This window comes from Hemicordylus capensis, chromosome 1, assembly GCF_027244095.1.
Source record: "Hemicordylus capensis ecotype Gifberg chromosome 1, rHemCap1.1.pri, whole genome shotgun sequence".
Classification (NCBI taxonomy): Eukaryota; Metazoa; Chordata; class Lepidosauria; order Squamata; family Cordylidae; genus Hemicordylus; species Hemicordylus capensis.
Genome location: NC_069657.1, coordinates 217,074,866 through 217,095,298, shown reverse-complemented (window position 1 = coordinate 217,095,298; position 20,433 = coordinate 217,074,866). Strand labels below are relative to the sequence as shown.

Sequence of the window (20,433 nt, the reverse complement as noted above, 5' to 3'; positions counted from 1 at the left end):
TGTGTTTGTGTTTTTATGAGTATATTGGCTCACATGAAGAATCTCTCAAGTGATTTTGTTGTGCAGAAAAGGGCATCTTCACCCACTTCTAGGCTTCTTGTTTGGCTTTATATCATAACTAGTATTGGGACACCTAGCTAGTTGCTGGGCTTTCAGGAGACATGGCAGAGCGGTTTTCTCAGATTAAATGTTGCACTATGAATGACAACAAAGACTTTAAATAATGAACTGAATGTAAGAACTGTTACTTGTAGGCAAACCAGAAGTGATGTGGCTATAATTGAGTAATTAGTAATGTTTGTCTAGAGACCGTGGACTGTTAACAGTGATGAAAAAATGATTCTCTTTATAGAACCCAACAAAAGATTCCCATTTCCTTACTGCAGTCTTCTTCAAATTATAGAGAAAAACAGGCCAGCAAACATACAGTGAAGAATAGTTTTGAAAAGTCTACTCTGTGGGTATCAAAATGAATTGGGAGCAGAGTTGCTGCTCCAAAGGCCCAACAATGTTTCCTATAATGTTCAGCTGCAATCAGGTGCTTGATTTTCTGCTCATCAGTTAGATGTTTAAAATTTAAAGTTAGACATTTAACTTTTGTGTTCTTGTAGATGCAGCACAGATCAATGTGGTACAGGAAAATCTCCACTACTTACACTCCACTGTATTGGTGGAAAGTGTGTATGTCCCCTTGCTTTTTCCAGTTTAATGAGGTTTATATAATTGCTCTGGTTCAGTGTTTGGGTTTTATGTAGAGGCATTCTCCCTTCACAAAACCAAAACAGATAATGATGTTGCTTTGCATTTCATTCCAAACACAACTGTTTGAAAATGGTACTTCCAAGTAAATGCGCTTGGGACAACAGCTTTGCTTAGGAAACTGTCCAGTTTTTCAGCCTTCCCCATCATCGTCATACATTCATAATTTTGGAGTACTATATGTTATCCAGAGATCTTTTAACATCTTGATTGTGAAAGGTGGGATATTTAAAACATTTTTGTTGAAACATGGTAAATACATATTCTTAAGAGTATAAAATAAACACCAGGTGGCTAACAACTAAAATGAACTCATATATACAATCAAACTACACAAAAACAAAAGTGGCGGGAAAACAAGGCAATATAAAATCACAATATAATATATTATATAAAATATAATATATTTTCTATATTAATAAAATATGTTATATATTTATATTTTATCTTACATATTTTATAGATTATCAATATAAAAGCCATGCAGAATAAGTTTGAAAGTTAACTTAAAAACAGGAAGAGTGAGGGCTTGAAGGGTCACCGTGAGGTCAGCATTCTACAGTTTTGACGCCACCAAGGAAAAGGCCTTGTCTATTACCTGCCAACTGAATCCAAGATAAAAGTGGGACAAAACACAAGACCTGTGATGCTAATTTCAGGACTTTGTTGTGCTCATAGGGGCATAGGCAGTCCTTAAGGAAACATGGTCCCAAAACTCATAAGACTTTAGAACAGGCTTCCCCAAACTGCAGCCCTCCAGATGTTGCTGAACTACAACTCCCAGCATCCCTAGACACAATTTTTTGTGGCTGGGTATGCTGGAAGTTGTAGTTCAGCAACATCTGGAGGGCCACAGTTTGGGGAAGCATGCTTTAGAAGTTAAAACCAGCACTTCAGTTTGAACCTGAAAACAATTTTGGATCATATGAAAATGTTAAATGAGTCTAATCTCAAAGCAAGAACATCATGTAGTGTCATCAATAGATTATAAAAAGTGTTGGTTGCCCTCTTAGCCCTTTTAATATGTCCTTGAATACATTTCTAAAATATGCATGGAAAAGGCTTTCTAGAAAGCTAAAGTGTCCTCTTTTTTTTGGATGCGAACTAATTATTGTATCCTGCTCTATTCCTGCACTACTTCTTTTAGGGAGAGCTGGTATGTGGTAGCAAATGTGAATTGTCCCCTTTGCCAAGCAGGGTCTGTCCTGGTTTGCATTTGAATGGGAGACTACATGTAAGCACTGTAAGATATCCCCTTAGGGATGGGGCTACTGCATGCAGAAAGTCCCAAGTTCCCTCCCTAGCATCTCCAGGATAAGGATTGATAGAGGCTCTGGCCTGTAAACTTGGAGAAGCTGCAGCCAATCTGTGTTGATAATACTGAGATAGATGGACCAATGATCTGACTCGGTATATGGCAGCTTCCTATGATCCTCCCTTGCAGTTGGTAGAACAAGAAATAATGACCACTTCCCTTTTGTAGCAGGCAGTCCTTTTTTTTTGAAGCATTATATTGGGGCCACATTACATCATCATTTCATAGTGGTAGCTATAGCAAGCTGTGATGTGCTGCACATGGGAGGTCCTATGTTGTCAAGACTGTCTGTAGGAAGGAACTGAGAATAAGAGACAGAATCTGGGTGGGGGATAGGAGAATGATGAGATATTACTAGAGAAAAAGAAAATGAAAATATATCATGAAACTAGGCAAGAAGAAATGGCATCAGATGAACTAGTGGTAGAGATGATTAGTGAGTAGGTGCTGTGTGTGTTGTAGGGTCCTCTTGATAAAGTGGGCGAGTTAAACTGCATTTAGGACCATAAGAGCCATTATCAGGTCCAGAAGAAAAAGTGAACAAGGACTGATGTGTAAGGTGGTTTGATAGGTTATATTTAAATGGTTATCCTATTGTAGTGGCTTATTACAGAACTATTTAACAGAAACAAATCATTTTTATTTGTTGTAAAATTGCCATCACTGTAATTTCATATTTGTATTCATTGTAGTGTTAGAATCAATAGCCAGCTTTGAATCAACGTATTCATTACTGTCAAATATACAGTTTGTTGACAAGCATTTACATAATTGTATTGTCTCCAGAATTCCTCAAGTCACAAATTATAGGCATGTTTTTCATCATTCCAGTGTCAGTATAAATCCTGGGTTAGAATAAGATTCACATAAAAAAGTACAAAAACATCACACACAAAGGATAGAACTGTAGTTCTTCCAGCTGATTGTTTGGGAGGGACTGAATCCATTCCCTTACTACTCCCCTCCCTCCCCAAGGTTGTTTCAGAGTTTTTCAAAAAGCTGTTAGTGGGAGATTGCATGCCCAGTACTGATTTGTACACACCATTTCTATCCAGAACTAGGCACATGTGCGCACACAACCCTTAGCTGGATTTGGTTGTCAGTGTTCCAAGTTGTCACCATTATGATATCCAGTTCAGTTCTGTTAGTAGCTGTAGCGCAGATGCAAGGATTTTGTGCTTGCTACTAATTAAGACTTGGCACTCAGTGCGCCCTATTGGCATAAGTTCTGTTTGTTTTCATGTAGCTCTCACCTGCAGTTTACTTTGTGTTTGACCATAGCAAAGCTACCTTTTAAAATAGTTGATGATCCAAAAGTTATATTGCTGTTGCTGTATTGACAATTTGTCTGTATCCAGAATACAAAAACCTGCAGCTTGTTTAATCCATTGAAGGATGTTTTGAAAGTGTGTTTTCAAGACATCAACTCCTTGAACAGGATAGCAGTCTGCTTTTGAAACTAAGAATTGCAAAAGTATTTTTGGATGTGGTATGGTGTTGACAGTTGCTGGAATTCAGAAAGTTATTAGGTATGTCCAAAGGCTTGAGTGCAGTGTTCTCTAATTTTTTTCATCTGTGTACGGAATGAGTTTTGTTCTGAGCGGCAGTATCAAGGCAGTGTGTGTGTACATGCATTCACAATGAGGCCTTCCTGATTCAACCTGAGCGGGATCTAAAACTAACTAAGCAGACATCAAAAACCGTGTGAGTGCGCGCACACATGCACGCCTTAGAGGGAACACTGCTCGAATGGCTTTTTTAGCCTACTTTCCAGTAGACTAATGAGATTATCTGACATTCTGTTTGTGTGTGTATCCGTGTGTCCCCCCGCTATCAACTTCACAACATCTGGACAAATATGAACCAAATTGGGTAGAGTTATAGGGATACCTCAACGGTGCAGTTCGTGAAGATGTCATCGACACAGATTCAAGATGGCAGTCACGTAAACCTTTGAGGTGCAAGTGGGCTAGCTTGTGAACTGCTTAACCGATTTGAACCAAGTTTCCTAAAGCTTTAGGGACACATAGGGATGCCCTAATGGCATGTGTGATGATGTCATCCACTCCAATTCAAAATGGCGACCATGTGAACATCTGAGGTGCAAGAGGGCTAATTTGTGGACTCCCTAACCCATTTGAACCAAATCGGGTACAGTTGCAGAAAGTGACACAGAGGGACACCAGCAGTGGCATAGTTTGTAGTGATGTTATCCACACGGATTCAAGATGGCGGAAGTGTCAATTTTTGAGGCACAAGTGGGCTAACTTGTAAACCGCTTAACCAATTTTAACCAAATTTGCTACAGCTGTAGGGCCACCTCAGCGGCATAGATTGTGACGATGTCATCCAAACCAATTCAAGATGGCGGATGCATGAACATTTGAGGTGCAAGAAATCTAACTTGTGGACCTCGATTTGAACCAAATTTGGTCCAGTTGTAGAGATTGTGAAAGGAAAGTAGGCTGATTAGTTTTTATTAGGACAACTTATTACTCTTTGTAAAAGAGTGGCCGATCAAGTGGCTTTTTAACTTGTTTGTAGAACTGCAAACACCATATCATGTTGGTCTGCTTTTGAAATGCATATTTTTGTATTTGCAGTGTGGAAGTATCTGGTTTGAGACACACAAGTTGAACTGTATTTATTAAAGGAGCGTGGTGTAGTGGTTAGAGTGCTGGACTAGGACTGGGGAGACCCGAGTTCAAATCCCCATTCAGCCATAAAACTAGCTGGGTGACTCTGGGCCAGTCACTTTTCTCTCGGCCTAACCTACTTCACAGGGTTGTTGTGAAAGAGAAACTCAAGTATGTAGTACACTGCTCTGGGCTCCTTGGAGGAAGAGCGGGATATAAATGTAAAATAATAATAATAAAATAAAATAATAAAAATATGTATTGCCTTCTCCACCATACTGCTGTTCTGCGTGGCTTACAATAAAAGCAAATACCGACAAATTATAAGCAATAAAGACTAAAATGGATTCAAACTAAGCCAGATTTAAACCAGCTTTCAGAAAAGGTGGGATTTCAAGCTCTTTTGAAACTCATCAGGGAGGGAGATTGGCAAATCTCTGGGAGCTATTCCCCATGCAGGGAAGCTACTGAAAAGTTCCTGTCCGTCCATCCATCCATCCGATTGATTTCTATACCGCCCTTTCAAAAATGGCTCAGGGCGGTTTACACAGAGAACAAATAAGATGGAACCCTGTCCCCAAAGGGCTCACAATCTAAAAGAAACACAAGATAGACACCAGCAACAGCCACTGGAGGGATGCTGTGCTAGGGTTGGATAGGGCCAGTTGCTCTCCCTCTGCTAAATAAAGAGAATCACCACGTTAAAAGGTGCCTCTTTGCCAAGTTAGTAGGGCTTCCCTGGTTCCTTTTAACTGGATCTGTGTTGGATGAGGAAGGATTTGAGAGGAAGGCCTGTGATGATGGGCGAAGGACTTTGGCAGGAATGAATCAATGTGGTCTGACATACTCTGGTTCAAGCCAGGTAGGGTTTTCAAGCTGAGAACCACCACTTTGAATCTGGCTCGGAAGCAAACTAGCAACCAGTGAAGCTGCGACAGGATAGATGTAACCCTTGTAAACTAGTGCCACAAGTACCCTTGCCGCAGCATTCTGAACCAGTTGAAGTTTTTGAATCATCTTCAAACACAGCCCCATATAGAGCATATTGCATGAATCCAGTCTGGATGTAACCAGTGCAGGATAGCCAAACTCATTTCTCCAGGTAGGGTTGCAGCTAGTGTACTAGCTGAAACTGGTAAAAGGCACTCCTGGAAACCATCACCACCACCTAAGCTTCCAGGGACAGCATTGGATCCAGGAGAGCCCTCAAACTGCAGACTTGCTCTTGGATGTAACACGACCAGATTTATCTCACCACTCAGATTATCACTTGTACAGACCCAAAGCACCTCTGTTTCATCTCCATTAAGTGGTTTGTGGGTGTAGGTTTTTTTGTCCCCATCCTAACCAGAATGACCTCTAAACACTGGTTAGGACGTCAACTGCCTCCCTCTTATCAGCTTATTTAAGAGGTATTTTAAAAGCATGCATGCTGGACTAGTAGTGGTGTTCTGAATCCCGGCCTTTGAGTATAATAAACCCATAGTCACACCAAGCTTATTTTGCCAACACTGTTTAAGTATCCTGGTTGTTCAAGCAAATTCTACACCTTACGGCTGCTCTCAGATGAAGAACCGCCCATCGCACACAACACTGCAAAATTCTGCGCTGCAGCAGGTAGAATCCGTGGGGCCCTGACAGCTTCAGAGTCCTGCCTAGAGGGTCCGCAGGCTGAAACGATACAACCCAGCCATAGCACCACACGACTTCTCATATAATCTGCAGTCTTAGCTTTCCCACAGTCCTGTATCGTTTATAAACATTTTAATCACTTTTTAAAGTATATTCTTTAAACTATTTTTAAATACCTTTAATTGCAGGCTTCAAATCAGAGCCCTTTTGGGCCACTGATTACTTAGCTTGCTGTCCTGCTTTTTGTATAAGACAGGTCTTAATTTAAATTTTACTTTTACTTCTGATTTTTATAGTTCCATAACAGTTTCATTTCACCTTACCATATGCCTGTATTGTCACTCACCTCTAGGCTTTTAGTATGTCCCTTGTCATGTTATGTTTTCATTGCTCTTATGCTGGTCTGACCGAAATAAAGGTGATTGATTGAGTATAATGAGTAGTGAAGTGAAATTTGTCTTTAAACAATTGCCATCTGGTGGATAGCAGAGTCATTTGTTACTGCTAGTATTTCTATGTTGTTTTTTCAGCTGAAATTTCTTAAGGTGGTCTATAGCAATAGAAGTCAACATAACAAACATCAATCCCTCTATCACAGGCATCCCCAAACTGCGGCCCTCCAGATGTTGCTGAACTACAACTCCCAGCATCCCTAGACACAATTTTTTGTGGCTGGGTATGCTGGGAGTTGTAGTTCAGCAACATCTGGAGGGCCGTAGTTTGGGGATGCCTGCTCTATCATGTCTCCCTTAGTCACTTTTTTAAAACTGAAAGCCCTAAATGTTGTAGTCATTACTTGTACAGTAATGTTTCAGTCCTCTGATCATTTTGGTTCCTTTTAAAATTTTATTTTGCTCATAAATGTTTCTCTCACAGATATTGAAGCACAGATTCGAGAAATTCAAGGCAAAAAAGCTGCCCTTGATGAAGCACAAGGAGTGGGCCTTGATTCTACTGGATACTATGATCAGGAGATCTATGGTGGAAGTGATAGTAGATTTGCAGGATATGTAACTTCAATTGCAGCAACTGAACTAGAAGATGTAAGTGCAACTTTTTGGTGAACTGTTAAAACGCCTATTATATTGGTCAGCAGATGTTCTTAAAAATGACATCCTAACAAGTATATATTTGGAAAAGGTTAGGATTGGAATTCTCTTGATTACTAGCAAGGGGCCTCTCAATATGATGGGCTGTATTTTTGGTTTTGTTTTTTATAAAAATGAATGGCTTCTGCTGATTCTTATGGAACTCAGTGAAGGTGCTGCAATCAGTGCTTATGCTGATGTGGGAGAGAAAGCACCAGTGTCCTTCCTCTGCTGCTGTTATCACTGGTTATCCGGGTGAGGGCTAGATTTTGTTCACCTTATTTTCAGCATTGAAACCTTATGCCTTGTCATCTGGTATTGGTGACTTCTTTGGTAGCACTGAAATTGTGCACTGCTTAAAGGAGAGCTCACCACAGTTGAAAGATACTGATGAGTTTGTATTCATTTATGATGTTTCCATGAATCAATGGAGAAAATTCTTTAGGGTTGCACAATATACTTACAGCTTGCTGCATGAAATGTTGTTGCTGTGTCAGCTTTTCTGCCTACCATTCACTGGTTACTTTTCCTCTAGTTTCTCAGATCCCAGATCTTTGCTTATGTATTCAATATCCTGTCAGAACTGGATTTTTAAAAATTAAAGGCATCCAGAATTTACATTTCCGCTAAAGATAGCTAAGTCTTGATTCGCAGAATGTTGAGAATTGTCATATAACAATGTAAATAAAGACAAATAATAGATCAGAAAATGTTGATTAATAATCTTCTTTTGTGCTAGGATGATGATGACTACTCTTCTACCAGCTTGCTTGGCCAGAAGAAACCTGGATACCATGCACCAGTGGCATTGCTTAATGACATACCACAGTCAACTGAACAGGTGAATTTTTTAGTGTATATTAATAGAATGCTGCTTAATATTCTCATTTTGGAGTGGGAAATTGGGCATATTCTTTGAGCATTGTACTAGAGAGATAACATTGTGCGGTATATAGTCTGTTGCAAAATAACCCTGGCTTTAATATTTTAAAACCCAACACTGTATGCAATTTTAATTGCTTGCTTAAAAAATAAGCAAGCTTACTTGTGAGCTAGTTACTTACAATTTGGATTGCATTTTAAGGGTACAGTTTAATATAGCTTGTGTAGGTAACAGTGAAAAGTTGTTTTCGAACATAGTAGCAAGCTTTGAGTGATCTATATCTGCTGTGAATGCTGCACATTAAATTAAAACTGAGTGTTCTGTTTGAAGTGTTCCTTAAGTGTGGAACTGTGGTTGTTTTTGCCTTATTTTTAAAAGGTAAATTCATTTTTTGGTGGAATACAGTATTTGAAAATCACTAAACAGTTGCAGAGAATATAAAGATTAGCCACACATATTGATTGATTATATCAAAGTATTGTGACCATTTATAATGACTAGTTTAAGTAAAGAAAAAAAGTTGTCCAAAAAAAACTTAGCAAGATATACCTTTTTTATATGTTTGGTAGCAAGATAATATTTTGTTTTTCTGGCTTTTAGTATGACCCATTTGCTGAACATCGTCCACAAAAGATTGCAGATCGGGAAGATGAATACAAAAATCGCAGGCGGATGATGATAATTTCCCCTGAGCGTCTTGATCCTTTTGCAGATGGTAACTTATTTTCACTTTTTCACTGGATTTTACCAGTTTTTGCTCCCTTGAATTGTCTTTAGCCCTTTGATTTCTTTTGGCATGCTTATAAATTCAGGCATTTTTAGTTTATATAGTTAAAGAGTTGGTTGAAATCATAGTTTGCCATTTTGTTCATCTTTTATAATGCAAATTTTCTTTCCAGGTAGAAGGACAAGAAAATAATGAGCCATTGCCATAGAAACACAAAGGGTTAAAGGTTTCTCTTTTCTTATTGCTTTGGGTTATGTATACTATACTTTGAGCAACTTGTATATTTAGTGCTCAAGAATCTTCCAGCTTACTGGAAGCTTTCAGTCCACCGTTAGAAACATAAAGAATTACTGCTTTTAAAATGCTAAGTGGCAAACCAGAGCAGTTGATTCTCAAATTCTGATTTAGGAAGTTGAGCTAAGTGAAGCAAAGTAGCATTAAGAAGCTTTGATAGTAGTTCAAGTCTGTTCTGATGATTTTAGAATATAGGTCAGTGCAAGGGGCAGTAGTGGGCCTGGTGGAAGCTTTCCTCAGGTGAGTCAGCTTGACAAGTAACCTTAGGGCACCTGTTGGTTAAAATTTATAATTGGTTGCAGGTTTTTGTAAATTAGCATTTCAGCCTGCATGGATTAATAGGGATATGGATTTTACTTGCTTACTGTCATTGATATAAACATGTATTGTCAGAATTCACAGGCCCATACTAACTGTCCTTAATTTCTTTCCTACAGCAGTACTGCTATATGCCAGTCCTGTCTGCATTCTTAAGGGTGCAGTTCAACACATCCTGTGTAGATAATGGTGAAAAAGTATACCAAAGGAAAGTCCTATCAAAGCTAGTGTCAGAATGACACTGCCAATTGGGCAATGATCTTCAGCATAGAAAATGTATTAAGAATTTTATTTGTCCTAAATAATAATGCTATACTACCTGTATAGCAAATCTGCACATTCATTAAGAACTGTGCTTCCTTGATGAGTTTGTTACTATATAACTGGGCTTCTGTAAAATTATTTAAAGTAAGAATAAATTCAGGCTTCAGATTAGTATATTTTTATGATGTGAAAAAGATCTTTTGCCTGTGAGTATCTTTATGGTAACTATAACTTAGTACAATCAGCTCACAATAGTAATTGTACCTTCAGAAGCAGTGGGGGGAGAAACTGGGTGCTCTTAAGGTGAAGCCCTTTAACATGCCACCATAAAATAAGTATCTGGGAACGGTTGTCCAGATTCGTCAAACATTTAAGCTGGTCTTAATTATAAAATAGTTTTGAGTCATGGTCTAGGTTTACAGTAGTTCATAGTCAGATAACGTAGGCTTTATCAGCTTGAACAAGGTAATGTGTTGATTATAAATATCTTTCCAAAGTGTTACTAATGGTAAAGAGATAATTTTCTAGGCTTCTATTCTGCTGCTTGAAGTCAGAACTGCTGATGGAGACAAAGGCACGAAAGTGTACGTATTCCGGATTAGCAACCCAGGAACCCATCACTTCTGAAGACTCTTAACTGTGCTGTCATTTTATCATTCTTATCTCCTTTAAAAATATATTTGTGTTAAACTGTTGTAGTTATGTTTGTGTTCAAACAGGTTAAATTGATCAGCAAAGTGAATAAACGTAAGATACATGTAATCTTTTTAAAAATTCAATGAAAAAGTAAAATTAATTGATTTTGGCATAAAATAATACTAGAGCAGGGCAGTTTTAAAAGCCAGCTTTTCTGCATCTGCCATACTTATTATGCTTCTGTCCTGTTGCTGTTCTCTTCTGCAGGAGGGAAGACACCTGATCCTAAAATGAATGCCAGAACATATATGGATGTTATGCGTGAACAGCATTTAACAAAAGAAGAGGTTAGTTAAAATTGTAATCTAACTTTCAATATTCATTCATGTCAACTGATGCTCTTAGGGTAGGATATGTGTCACAGTATGATTATCTAAGTAAGCATTGACTGTTGAATTCCATTAATTTGAAATAGAAATTAAATCTAATTGGCAAGTAAAACACATTTTTAGGAAGAAAGCATTTAATTGTAGAGTTCTTCGGCATAGTCAGTGGGATGATTTGCACATAGTATTCCCAGTTCTCCAATTCACAGTGCAGTAAGTATCCTGCAAGGCCTTGATTGTTCTGGCTGTACTATTTTTGCCAAAAAATCTTAGCATTGCTATTTGGTAATGTTCATCAAAAATTTGAAAATATAGCAGTCAATCATGAATTTGAAGGGAAATACCATTGTGGAATAACCTATTTTTAAAAAACAAATTATCAAAACAAAAAGATTAAAATAGTGTTCAGAAGGCTTTAGAATGCAGTTAGCTCAGATGTGGAATTATTTTAACTGACTGTATCAAAGGACTACATTACTAATCTGGTTCTGTTTCTCGAACAGAGGGAAATTAGGCAGCAGCTGGCAGAAAAGGCTAAGGCTGGCGAACTTAAAGCTGTCAATGGTGCTGCATCCCAGCCACCATCAAAACGCAAACGGCGTTGGGATCAGACTGCTGACCAGACTCCTGGTGCCACACCGAAGAAATTATCTAGCTGGGATCAAGCTGAGGTAAAGTGATAGGATTGTGGCTGCTTGTCTCATGCCATTGTCATGAATCTTCCCTGCTGTGTTCTCACAAGTCTTGCCCTTGTGCTGTTGCTTGTCACTTAGCACTCTTCATTCTCTCTCATTTAATTTCATCAACTGAATAGCTTTTTGAATTATTATGCTGTCTCGGATTCTACCAAATATTCTGTGGTTGAATGATCCTCTAGCCATCTGTCATGAGCTTCTTGGCCTTCAAATACAAAGCTGTGAAATAGGGAAGGAAACTCAGCAAACTACTAGCATCTAGAGTGTGCCACTGATATAATGTTCACTGTCACAAAGCACCTTCCCTACCCCCTCTTTCATACTGAAACTTGGGGTGGGGGGGGCAAAAGCTGCTTTTCATATTCGGGGGATATTTGGTAACAGCATGGTATGCAATGCATAAAAGGGAGAGAGCAGGAACTGTTAGTGGAGACACAGCTCCCTTTTTAGTTGCCAGATATTCCCCCTTTTTCCAGCATCCCACCACCACTGCTGCATCCCATGCCATTGCTAAAGGTCCCCTGACCCCAGCAGCAGCTTTTACAGGGAACTCTGGGGGCTTAAGTAGGAAGGAGCATATGGGCAAGGTGTAGCTTGCACATTGTTCCTGGGTGCTATCCAGGACTTTTCATTACCAAAGGAATAAGAGCTCTGTGAGCTTACAGAGCAGTGCCTGCTGTAGCCAATAGTGGGAGCTGTTTGCAAAGCTCTGGATCATAACTTACTTGAAACTAAGCCTGTTTTCCTCCCATAATAGAGGAGGATGTCTTGTGACAATTTACTCCTCCCACTTTTCCCACAGCAGGGCCTTGTCAGTCAAAGCTTTCACCTTTCTGGTGGGAGGAGAACCTCAGTTGTGTTCCTGTCTACTGCAGCAGCAACAGTCTTCGGGACCTATCTATCTATTCATTTCTATGCTGCCCTTCAAAAAATGGCTCAGGGCGGTTTGCACAGAGAAATAATAAATAAATAAGATGGATCCCTGTCCCCAAAGGACCTTGTGCTACATTCTTAAGACTTAGAAATGGAAAATGTCTACTATTTCTTTTCATGTGCTGCTTTGTCTAGACATGAAAGTGTCTTGTAATCCACATCCACATGGAAATAATTGTTGGAAAATTTATAGCAACCTCACTGAATTGAGCACCAGGATAAGTCTTGTCTTGGAATTTCTCAGGCACACACAGTGCTTTAACTTGGCATAGATCAAAGTAGTAGCGTTATTAAGGCAATGGTACCTACTGATATTTGAAATAAAAAATAAAAATGCTGTCTGCATCAAAGCTTGTTGTTCTTGACTGAACATAGTTATTGTGGTTTTAATGTTAGTGAGTGATCCAAGTATTTTGCTGCAGAGAAAAGTAACATTGCTTTTTGTCTTATTCAGACCCCTGGACATACTCCGTCTCTGCGATGGGATGAAACTCCTGGTCGTGCAAAGGGTAGTGAGACACCTGGAGCAACCCCTGGATCTAAAATATGGGATCCAACTCCCAGTCATACACCAGCAGGAGCTGCAACACCTGGGCGTGATACACCTGGCCATGCAACACCTGGCCATGGAGGAGCAACTTCCAGTGCACGGAAAAATAGATGGGATGAGACTCCCAAAACAGAAAGAGGTAAACTTTTCTTTTAAAATGGATTTAGATGTTCTTTTAAGTCATGGGCATCTGCAGTGTCTATTGCTTCTGCTTCTGGATAACATCTAACATTTTCTGACATGATGCTTTGAAAATAATGAAATAAAAGTTGTAGAGTTTCTACCCTGAAAACCTGAGTGCATCACTGGGCAAAAATAAAAATGTTACAATTTGGCTAATGCTACATTCTCATGTTTGCCCTCTACCTTTTAACACTGCTTATTGTGGTGGTTTCTAACACATTGCCACAGACTATTTGCTCTAGCCAAAGCAAATGTTTCCCCTCTGTATGTGCAGAGAATATCATACTGAATCAGTAGATCTTGTATTACTGCACTGTATTTAATAGAGATTGCCACAAACAACTTATTGCTCCTCTTTAATTGCTTCACTACCTGGAAGATCAATTGAATTTTATGTTCGTTAACTGCTGGCGCATGGATTTTAGGCTATCACTCTCAAAACAGTAGCAGAATTGGCTGTTTGAACTAGGTGACAACTGCTTTCCAAGTGGGAGGTGGCTGGGCTGAGGTCTAATATTACTTAGGTTTGAACAAGCAGGTTAACAAGATTACTCTTTATGTTACTCCCTCTGTAACCAGTGTGTTTAAATTATATATAAATTGTTCTGTTCTACATTCATTTATACAATAGTGTCATTTGGTTCTCTGTATGTAATTTATTAACATGCTGTTTGGCAATGCTCCTTTTTGTTTATTGTATTCACATTGTGGGCCAATTGGTTGTAATAAAGGTTGATGATGGAATGGGATTGTGCATTGAATTTAGTTTGAAATGATTGAATTTTGCTTTCTAGATACACCTGGACATGGGAGTGGTTGGGCTGAAACTCCCCGTACTGATAGAGGTGGCGATTCCATTGGTGAGACGCCAACCCCAGGAGCAAGCAAAAGAAAATCACGTTGGGATGAAACACCTGCAAGCCAAATGGGTGGGAGCACTCCTGTTCTAACACCTGGCAAAACACCAATTGGTACTCCAGCTATGAATATGGCAACTCCCACACCAGGTATGTTTAACAACCAGTCCTAATCATGTAGATTTGAAAGTAAATTCTACTTGTTTCAATACATCTACTTCCATGTATGCATGTCTAGAATTGGAGTCTATATCTGTTTCTTTCATTTTAATTACCGTACAACTTTTGTGACAAATTCGTCCTAGACAACATGCCTTTTAATAAACTACTTCGTTAGCTGCACCGTGACAAATTGTTCTCTGGGCAGCTCACAACATAGCATTAAAACATCAAATAAAAAGACATAACACATGAAATTGCAACACAAGGAAAAAATATAAAATACAGTACAAAATTAAAAAAAATTTTTTTTAAGAGGGTCTCACAATTTTGTCTGCCAGTTCAGATATCTGGAATTAGGAAGTTAATGGTGTATAAAAAGAATCTGTCTCTTACCTGAAGATAGTTTTTGCTCTTGCGTAAGGACTGCCTTTAATGTAGAAAGCAATATCATCTTCTGTCGATTCCACTGTAGGTCACATAATGAGTATGACTCCTGAACAGCTCCAAGCCTGGCGATGGGAGAGAGAAATAGATGAGAGAAACAGGCCTCTTTCTGATGAAGAACTGGATGCTATGTTTCCTGAGGGATACAGGGTAAGTAATAAACCTTAAGCCATCAAATGCAGTATTAGCAGTTCAGTGCTTTCTAAACATAAATGTGTACACACACTGCTACCCTTTTTTAAAATAGATAACAATAAAATTAATGTGTTGCATAGAATGTGCAATGTTTGAAAGGAATGTCTGTCACTTTAAGATATTGCAGTATCCTTTAGACATTGGGGAACGTTTTTGAGAGGTACAGAAGGAAGTGGAGATAGTTGAAAATTAGCACTCTTTTGTAGCACATAGACATTGTTATGCTGGTTAAAAATACCTGGCTTTTTTTAATGGCTGCTGAAACCCCCCTCAATTTGTATTGAGGGACAAAAGTTCACGAAAAATAATTCCAAAACACTCATATGCTTGCATCTGTAAGGCTTTTTTTTTTTTTTAATCTTGGCCTTGGTTTACAACGGCAGTAGCCAGTTCCTTCACTCTGGTTTTTTACTGGATCCTTTCTGTCCAAAGCTACTCAGGGCCCTCACAATGTCATTCGCTCTGGAGCAGTTTAGCCAGAAAAGAAGTAGGAAGGCACCCCTGACAGCAGTCCTCCAGAAGCAGTGGAGCCCAAGCTAAATGTGAGTAATGTGATATATTTCTGAGTTGACTGGCAGCACTCAAGCTTCCCAGTTGTGACCCCTATGAGGCTTCTATGGTAATAGACTTGGTGTCTCTACAAGGAACCCTGGAAGCAATGAGTTGATGCCAGCTGACCTGGAAATAACATTCCACATGGCCCCTGTAGTGTTGGTTTCCAAGCAAGTCCTGTAGAAGTGGAGCTGCTGGTTACAAGGTGCTCAGGCAAGAAGTTCTGGGGACAGGATTGTAGTAGCTGACAGGCTTCCAGTTGCCACCCCGGTCTACGATTTTATGTCTTGCTGACAGATTGAACGTAACCCTGACCAGCATTTCCCTTTTGTTCAACCACTAAAATAGATTGCCTGCAATTTGCTTTTTCCTTAGGTTCTCCCTCCTCCAGCTGGGTATGTCCCTATTCGTACTCCAGCTCGAAAACTTACGGCTACTCCCACACCACTGGGTGGCATGACTGGATTCCACATGCAAACTGAAGATAGGACCATGAAAAGTGTCAATGACCAGCCCTCAGGAAATCTCCCTTTCCTCAAACCAGATGATATACAGTACTTTGATAAATTACTGGTGAGACTTGAACCATGTGTTGTCATTTAGTACCGTTTGTGGGAGTTGCTGTAAATGTGTGTTAATCAGTATACTTGTGTGGTTTGCAGGTTGATGTTGATGAATCAACTCTTAGTCCAGAGGAACAGAAAGAGAGAAAAATAATGAAATTGCTTTTGAAGATTAAGAATGGCACCCCTCCAATGAGAAAGGTAAGGTAGATTACTTCCGTAGCTGTGGATTTCCTTTCTATGTTTTCTCATGCAAACTTTCAGTGAGCTTTGTCTCTGGTTTGTCCAACGCTATAGTTTTTCTTCTTGGTTTTAAGTCTGAGGTACCCTAAAGCAGAGTATAGAAGACACTCATTTTCTGCAGATGCTCCCTTCGATGAGCATGTTTTCTATGTTTTTCTCATGCAAACTTTCAGTGAGCTTTGTCTCTGGTTTGTCCAACGCTATAGTTTTTCTTCTTGGTTTTAAGTCTGAGGTACCCTAAAGCAGAGTATAGAAGACACTCATTTTCTGCAGATGCTCCCTTCGATGATTCACCTAGTTGCTGTGCCCCGGCCTGCATACCACTTCAGTTATCACGGGGGTCGTTTCCTACCCTATGGTTCCTGAATTTCCAGCCACTCACGCCCCTCTTTAAGCCTCCTGGCATGCCACCTGGGAAGCAGGGAGAGTGGCCATTAAATGGCCACACTCTCAGCTGCCCAACCAATGTGTGGGGAGGCTAAAAGAGGGGCACAAGTGACCAGGTGTCTTTCTCATTGCTTCGCTAAGCCTTCTGGGGCTTAGAGAGGTGGCAAGGAAAGCTCTCAGCCATTTGCGCCAAGAAGTGGCGCAAAGGCCTGGGTGCCTTTCTTTCTGCCTCTTTACCTCCTGGGCTTATAGAAGCAGCAAAAAGGCTCTCTGCCACTCACATTGCCTCTTTAAGCCTCCCTGAGTGCCAGCTGGGCAGCGGGTGGAGTGGCCATTTAAATGGCCACCATCCCTGCTTCCCATGTGGAGTGCAAGGAGGCTGAAAGATGTGGCTGGGACTCTTTAAGTGTTGCAGCGACTCGCACCACCTAAGTGCTGAATGTAACCCCATTTTGGTGGTTAGGTTAAGCACTCAAATGTTGCCGGTCCACCATTCACAGGAGTTGACCGGAACGTAACCCCTATGGAAAAAGGAGGGGCTTCTGTACTTCCAAGATGCCTCTCACAATTTCCACCAGTTCCCACTGCAGTTGCTTGTTCATCATCCTGTGCCTCCTTGTTGGGTCCCCTGACCCTCAAGCAGCTTCTGGGGACACGTGGCTGTAGTAGAGAGGAGGGGCATGAAAGCCAACCTAATGTTGTATAAACAGTTCTCGCGTATCTTAAGATTTGTGACTTTATGTATAAGCTCATTTTATAATCGGCCTTGCTCAAAGCAGTAAAGCATTTTGAATTTATAACATAGATAATATATACTTGACAAACTTTAAGACAATTGTTACCAATATATTTCATCCCTGGAAGCATACTGTCATGTTAAATGTTGTAGACACAGATTTACATGAAAATTGCTGCATTTGGATGTAACTACTCTGGAAACTAGCCCTAATTAAGGGGTTCTGTGTGTGAGTGTGTGAGAGAGAGAGAGAGATTGAGATTTCTCCTTGGTCCTGCCTGTTTTATGATTTTCCTGGTCTCTTTATTACACATTTGCCCTCAAAAATAAAATAGCATATAATTCAAGAACAAACTTAATACAAAAAATAACAGAAAAATAAATTTATTAGTTAAATAGTTAAACTACTATGTTAAAAGGAAACACATAGGACAATAATAAAGGAGTGACCAAAATAAATGGGAGGTAACGAGGAAGCATTGATTTTAAAAAAGCATTCATAGTTTGCTATAGAACTTGGATTATAAGCACTTGAACAGTGATATGATGACTCTTAATTGGTTTAAAGATACATTATAGCTGGGCTCAGATTTCCTCAGTGATAGAAAGAAAAGCACTCTGCTTTCTTTTCTTTCCCCCATCTTTCCTTTACTTCCCTTTCCTTTTTTCCATTCATATTCATTTATTCTCTCTCTGCCTGTTTCCTTCTCCTCCCTTCTTTCAATTTGCTCCTGCCATCTGGAGCATTCTGAACACTTATTCGTTTGGTTGCAGTCCCTTCTTTCTATCTTTTTTCACTTCAGGTACACCGGCTAAAACCAGGCACCCTGACTACATAGGATGAAAAAGGCTATGTTTAATGGCTGTGTTTTTTTGCTTCCACAGGCTGCTTTGCGACAGATTACTGATAAAGCTCGTGAATTTGGAGCAGGCCCTTTGTTCAATCAGATTTTACCCCTGCTGATGTCGCCAACGCTTGAAGATCAAGAACGTCATTTGCTTGTCAAAGTTATTGATAGAATCTTATACAAATTGGATGACTTGGTGCGGCCATACGTGCATAAGGTTTGTTTCACTGAAATTTAGTGCTTTCATGATCGTGTATTAAAAAATTCAAGCCTTTTAGTTAATCTTCTTTACCAGAAGTCCTCCATAGTACATTCAGATCATGATGCTTGTATGGCATGTGTAAAGTATTATAGATGACCCATAGCACTAAACATTTTTATATTCTGTGCATAAATTAGTATTTAAAACATTATGGTTTTTGAATAGTTTGTGTTCAGACCTCTTCCTTAAACATGTGATGTCATGCCAAAAAAAAAAAAATTCCCCTGGAATTTCAAATGAACTAGTTAGGTCCTTAAGTCCAAGCTGAAATGTCTACATTAATAGACATAATTTCTACTTGCAAAACTTGTATTTATCAGGGCTACAGATCAGAGAACTGAAAATTATTGTAAAGGTGTAATATGGAGGGCAAAGGGAAGAGCTCTCTCTGGAATTAGTAAGCCTGGAACCTTCAGGTTAAATTAACTGTTGTCAAGTTTTGTACTACTCAAAATTACTGGAATGCCTTGCTTGCATATGATGTATTTAACTTTACTTAAATGTCTTGCAGATTCTTGTGGTTATTGAGCCACTGCTGATTGATGAAGACTACTACGCCAGAGTGGAAGGCAGAGAAATCATTTCCAACTTGGCTAAGGTAAAATACCATGAACTGCCTACAGGCAAATGGCAGACATGTTAATTGGTTGTATGCAATTGAAGGTATTTTGTGTGAGCACACACTGAACTAGACCTATCCAGTTATTCCTAGAGCATACTTGTCCATAGCCCTTCATGATTTCAAATGGACACCAGAATCATGAAGCAAACATGCACATACATATAAAGAGAAGCACTTTTAAAATAACGTTGATAGCAGTGAATGACAAGTTCAAACTGGCTACCAGTGGGATCTTTGAAGATTAGCAGCTGTAAAGTTTGTGTGTGTTTCATTCAAGAAGTAATAGTCTAGCATGGAAAAGCAACTATTATATCAAAGGATGCTTAACATAGATGTTAAACTCAGTGTGAAACCTGCAGTAATAGATCATGGACTCCTTCTGTCTTTCAGGCAGCTGGTCTGGCAACAATGATCTCCACCATGCGACCCGATATTGATAACATGGATGAATACGTTCGTAATACAACAGCTCGAGCCTTTGCTGTTGTTGCTTCTGCTCTGGGCATTCCTTCACTGTTGCCCTTCTTGAAAGCTGTATGTAAGAGCAAGAAGTCCTGGCAAGCTAGACACACTGGCATCAAGATTGTGCAGCAAATTGCTATTCTTATGGGCTGTGCCATTTTACCTCATCTCAGAAGTTTAGTTGAAATTATTGAGCATGGTATGTGTCTTATGTATAGCAATTTTTTTTATCAGAAGGCATTATTTGTTTACATTGAATATTAATCAACCACATACTGAATGAAAGTAAGTCAGTATTAAATCAGCATGTATCAGTAAAAGATTAGTTTGATCTTTTGAATTGAATTTCATTGACAAACGGTAACATCTTGATCTGGATCGAGATCTGTTGAGATGCATAAGAATGGGTACTGCACTTGCGCAAGACCCTTCTAGTAGGATGCCGCAGCTAGTCATGGCAACCGAGCCTCCACGTCCACCGCGTTCTATTTAAAGGCAGGCCGGCGCCATGTTCCTCAGTTCTTTTCCGACCACCGTTGCATTCGGACCTCGGTCTCTCGCTCCTCATCGGATAAAGTGCTTCAATTGTCTCTTTGTGAGTTGATCTTCTTTATTACTATTATTTTAAAAAACCCAGACTGTTTTGGTTTTTTTACTTGGATTGGCTTCCGGACAACGTTGGCGTTGTGTGATCTTGAGAACGGACTTTGGACAAAGCTTTTCGGATATCATTATAACTGAGGAAAAACAGAATTTTAAGAGGTCTGAGGGCTTGTAATGTTAAGCTCTCCCCTCAAAGGA

The 20,433-nt window shown here is 39.5% G+C and overlaps 1 protein-coding gene across 4 annotated transcripts in view; it reads left to right on the top strand.

The window, feature by feature from the left end:
* SF3B1 (splicing factor 3b subunit 1) overlaps positions 1 to 20,433 on the top strand; it is a 37,844-nt gene that overhangs the window by 1,192 nt on the left and 16,219 nt on the right. The window contains exons 2-14 of one of the 4 annotated variants that reach the window (XM_053277482.1): positions 7,219 to 7,385; positions 8,170 to 8,271; positions 8,914 to 9,028; positions 10,820 to 10,899; positions 11,442 to 11,609; positions 13,021 to 13,255; positions 14,094 to 14,306; positions 14,791 to 14,912; positions 15,885 to 16,082; positions 16,172 to 16,273; positions 18,324 to 18,503; positions 19,060 to 19,146; positions 19,561 to 19,831. In XM_053277482.1, coding sequence (XP_053133457.1) covers positions 7,219 to 7,385; positions 8,170 to 8,271; positions 8,914 to 9,028; positions 10,820 to 10,899; positions 11,442 to 11,609; positions 13,021 to 13,255; positions 14,094 to 14,306; positions 14,791 to 14,912; positions 15,885 to 16,082; positions 16,172 to 16,273; positions 18,324 to 18,503; positions 19,060 to 19,146; positions 19,561 to 19,831 — 2,040 coding nt within the window. Of the gene's footprint in view, positions 1 to 7,218; positions 7,386 to 8,169; positions 8,272 to 8,913; positions 9,029 to 9,095; positions 10,900 to 11,441; positions 11,610 to 13,020; positions 13,256 to 14,093; positions 14,307 to 14,790; positions 14,913 to 15,884; positions 16,083 to 16,171; positions 16,274 to 18,323; positions 18,504 to 19,059; positions 19,147 to 19,560; positions 19,832 to 20,433 lie in introns of those variants that run through there. The other 3 variants (XM_053277491.1, XR_008312157.1, XM_053277501.1) reach the window with 3 other exon arrangements.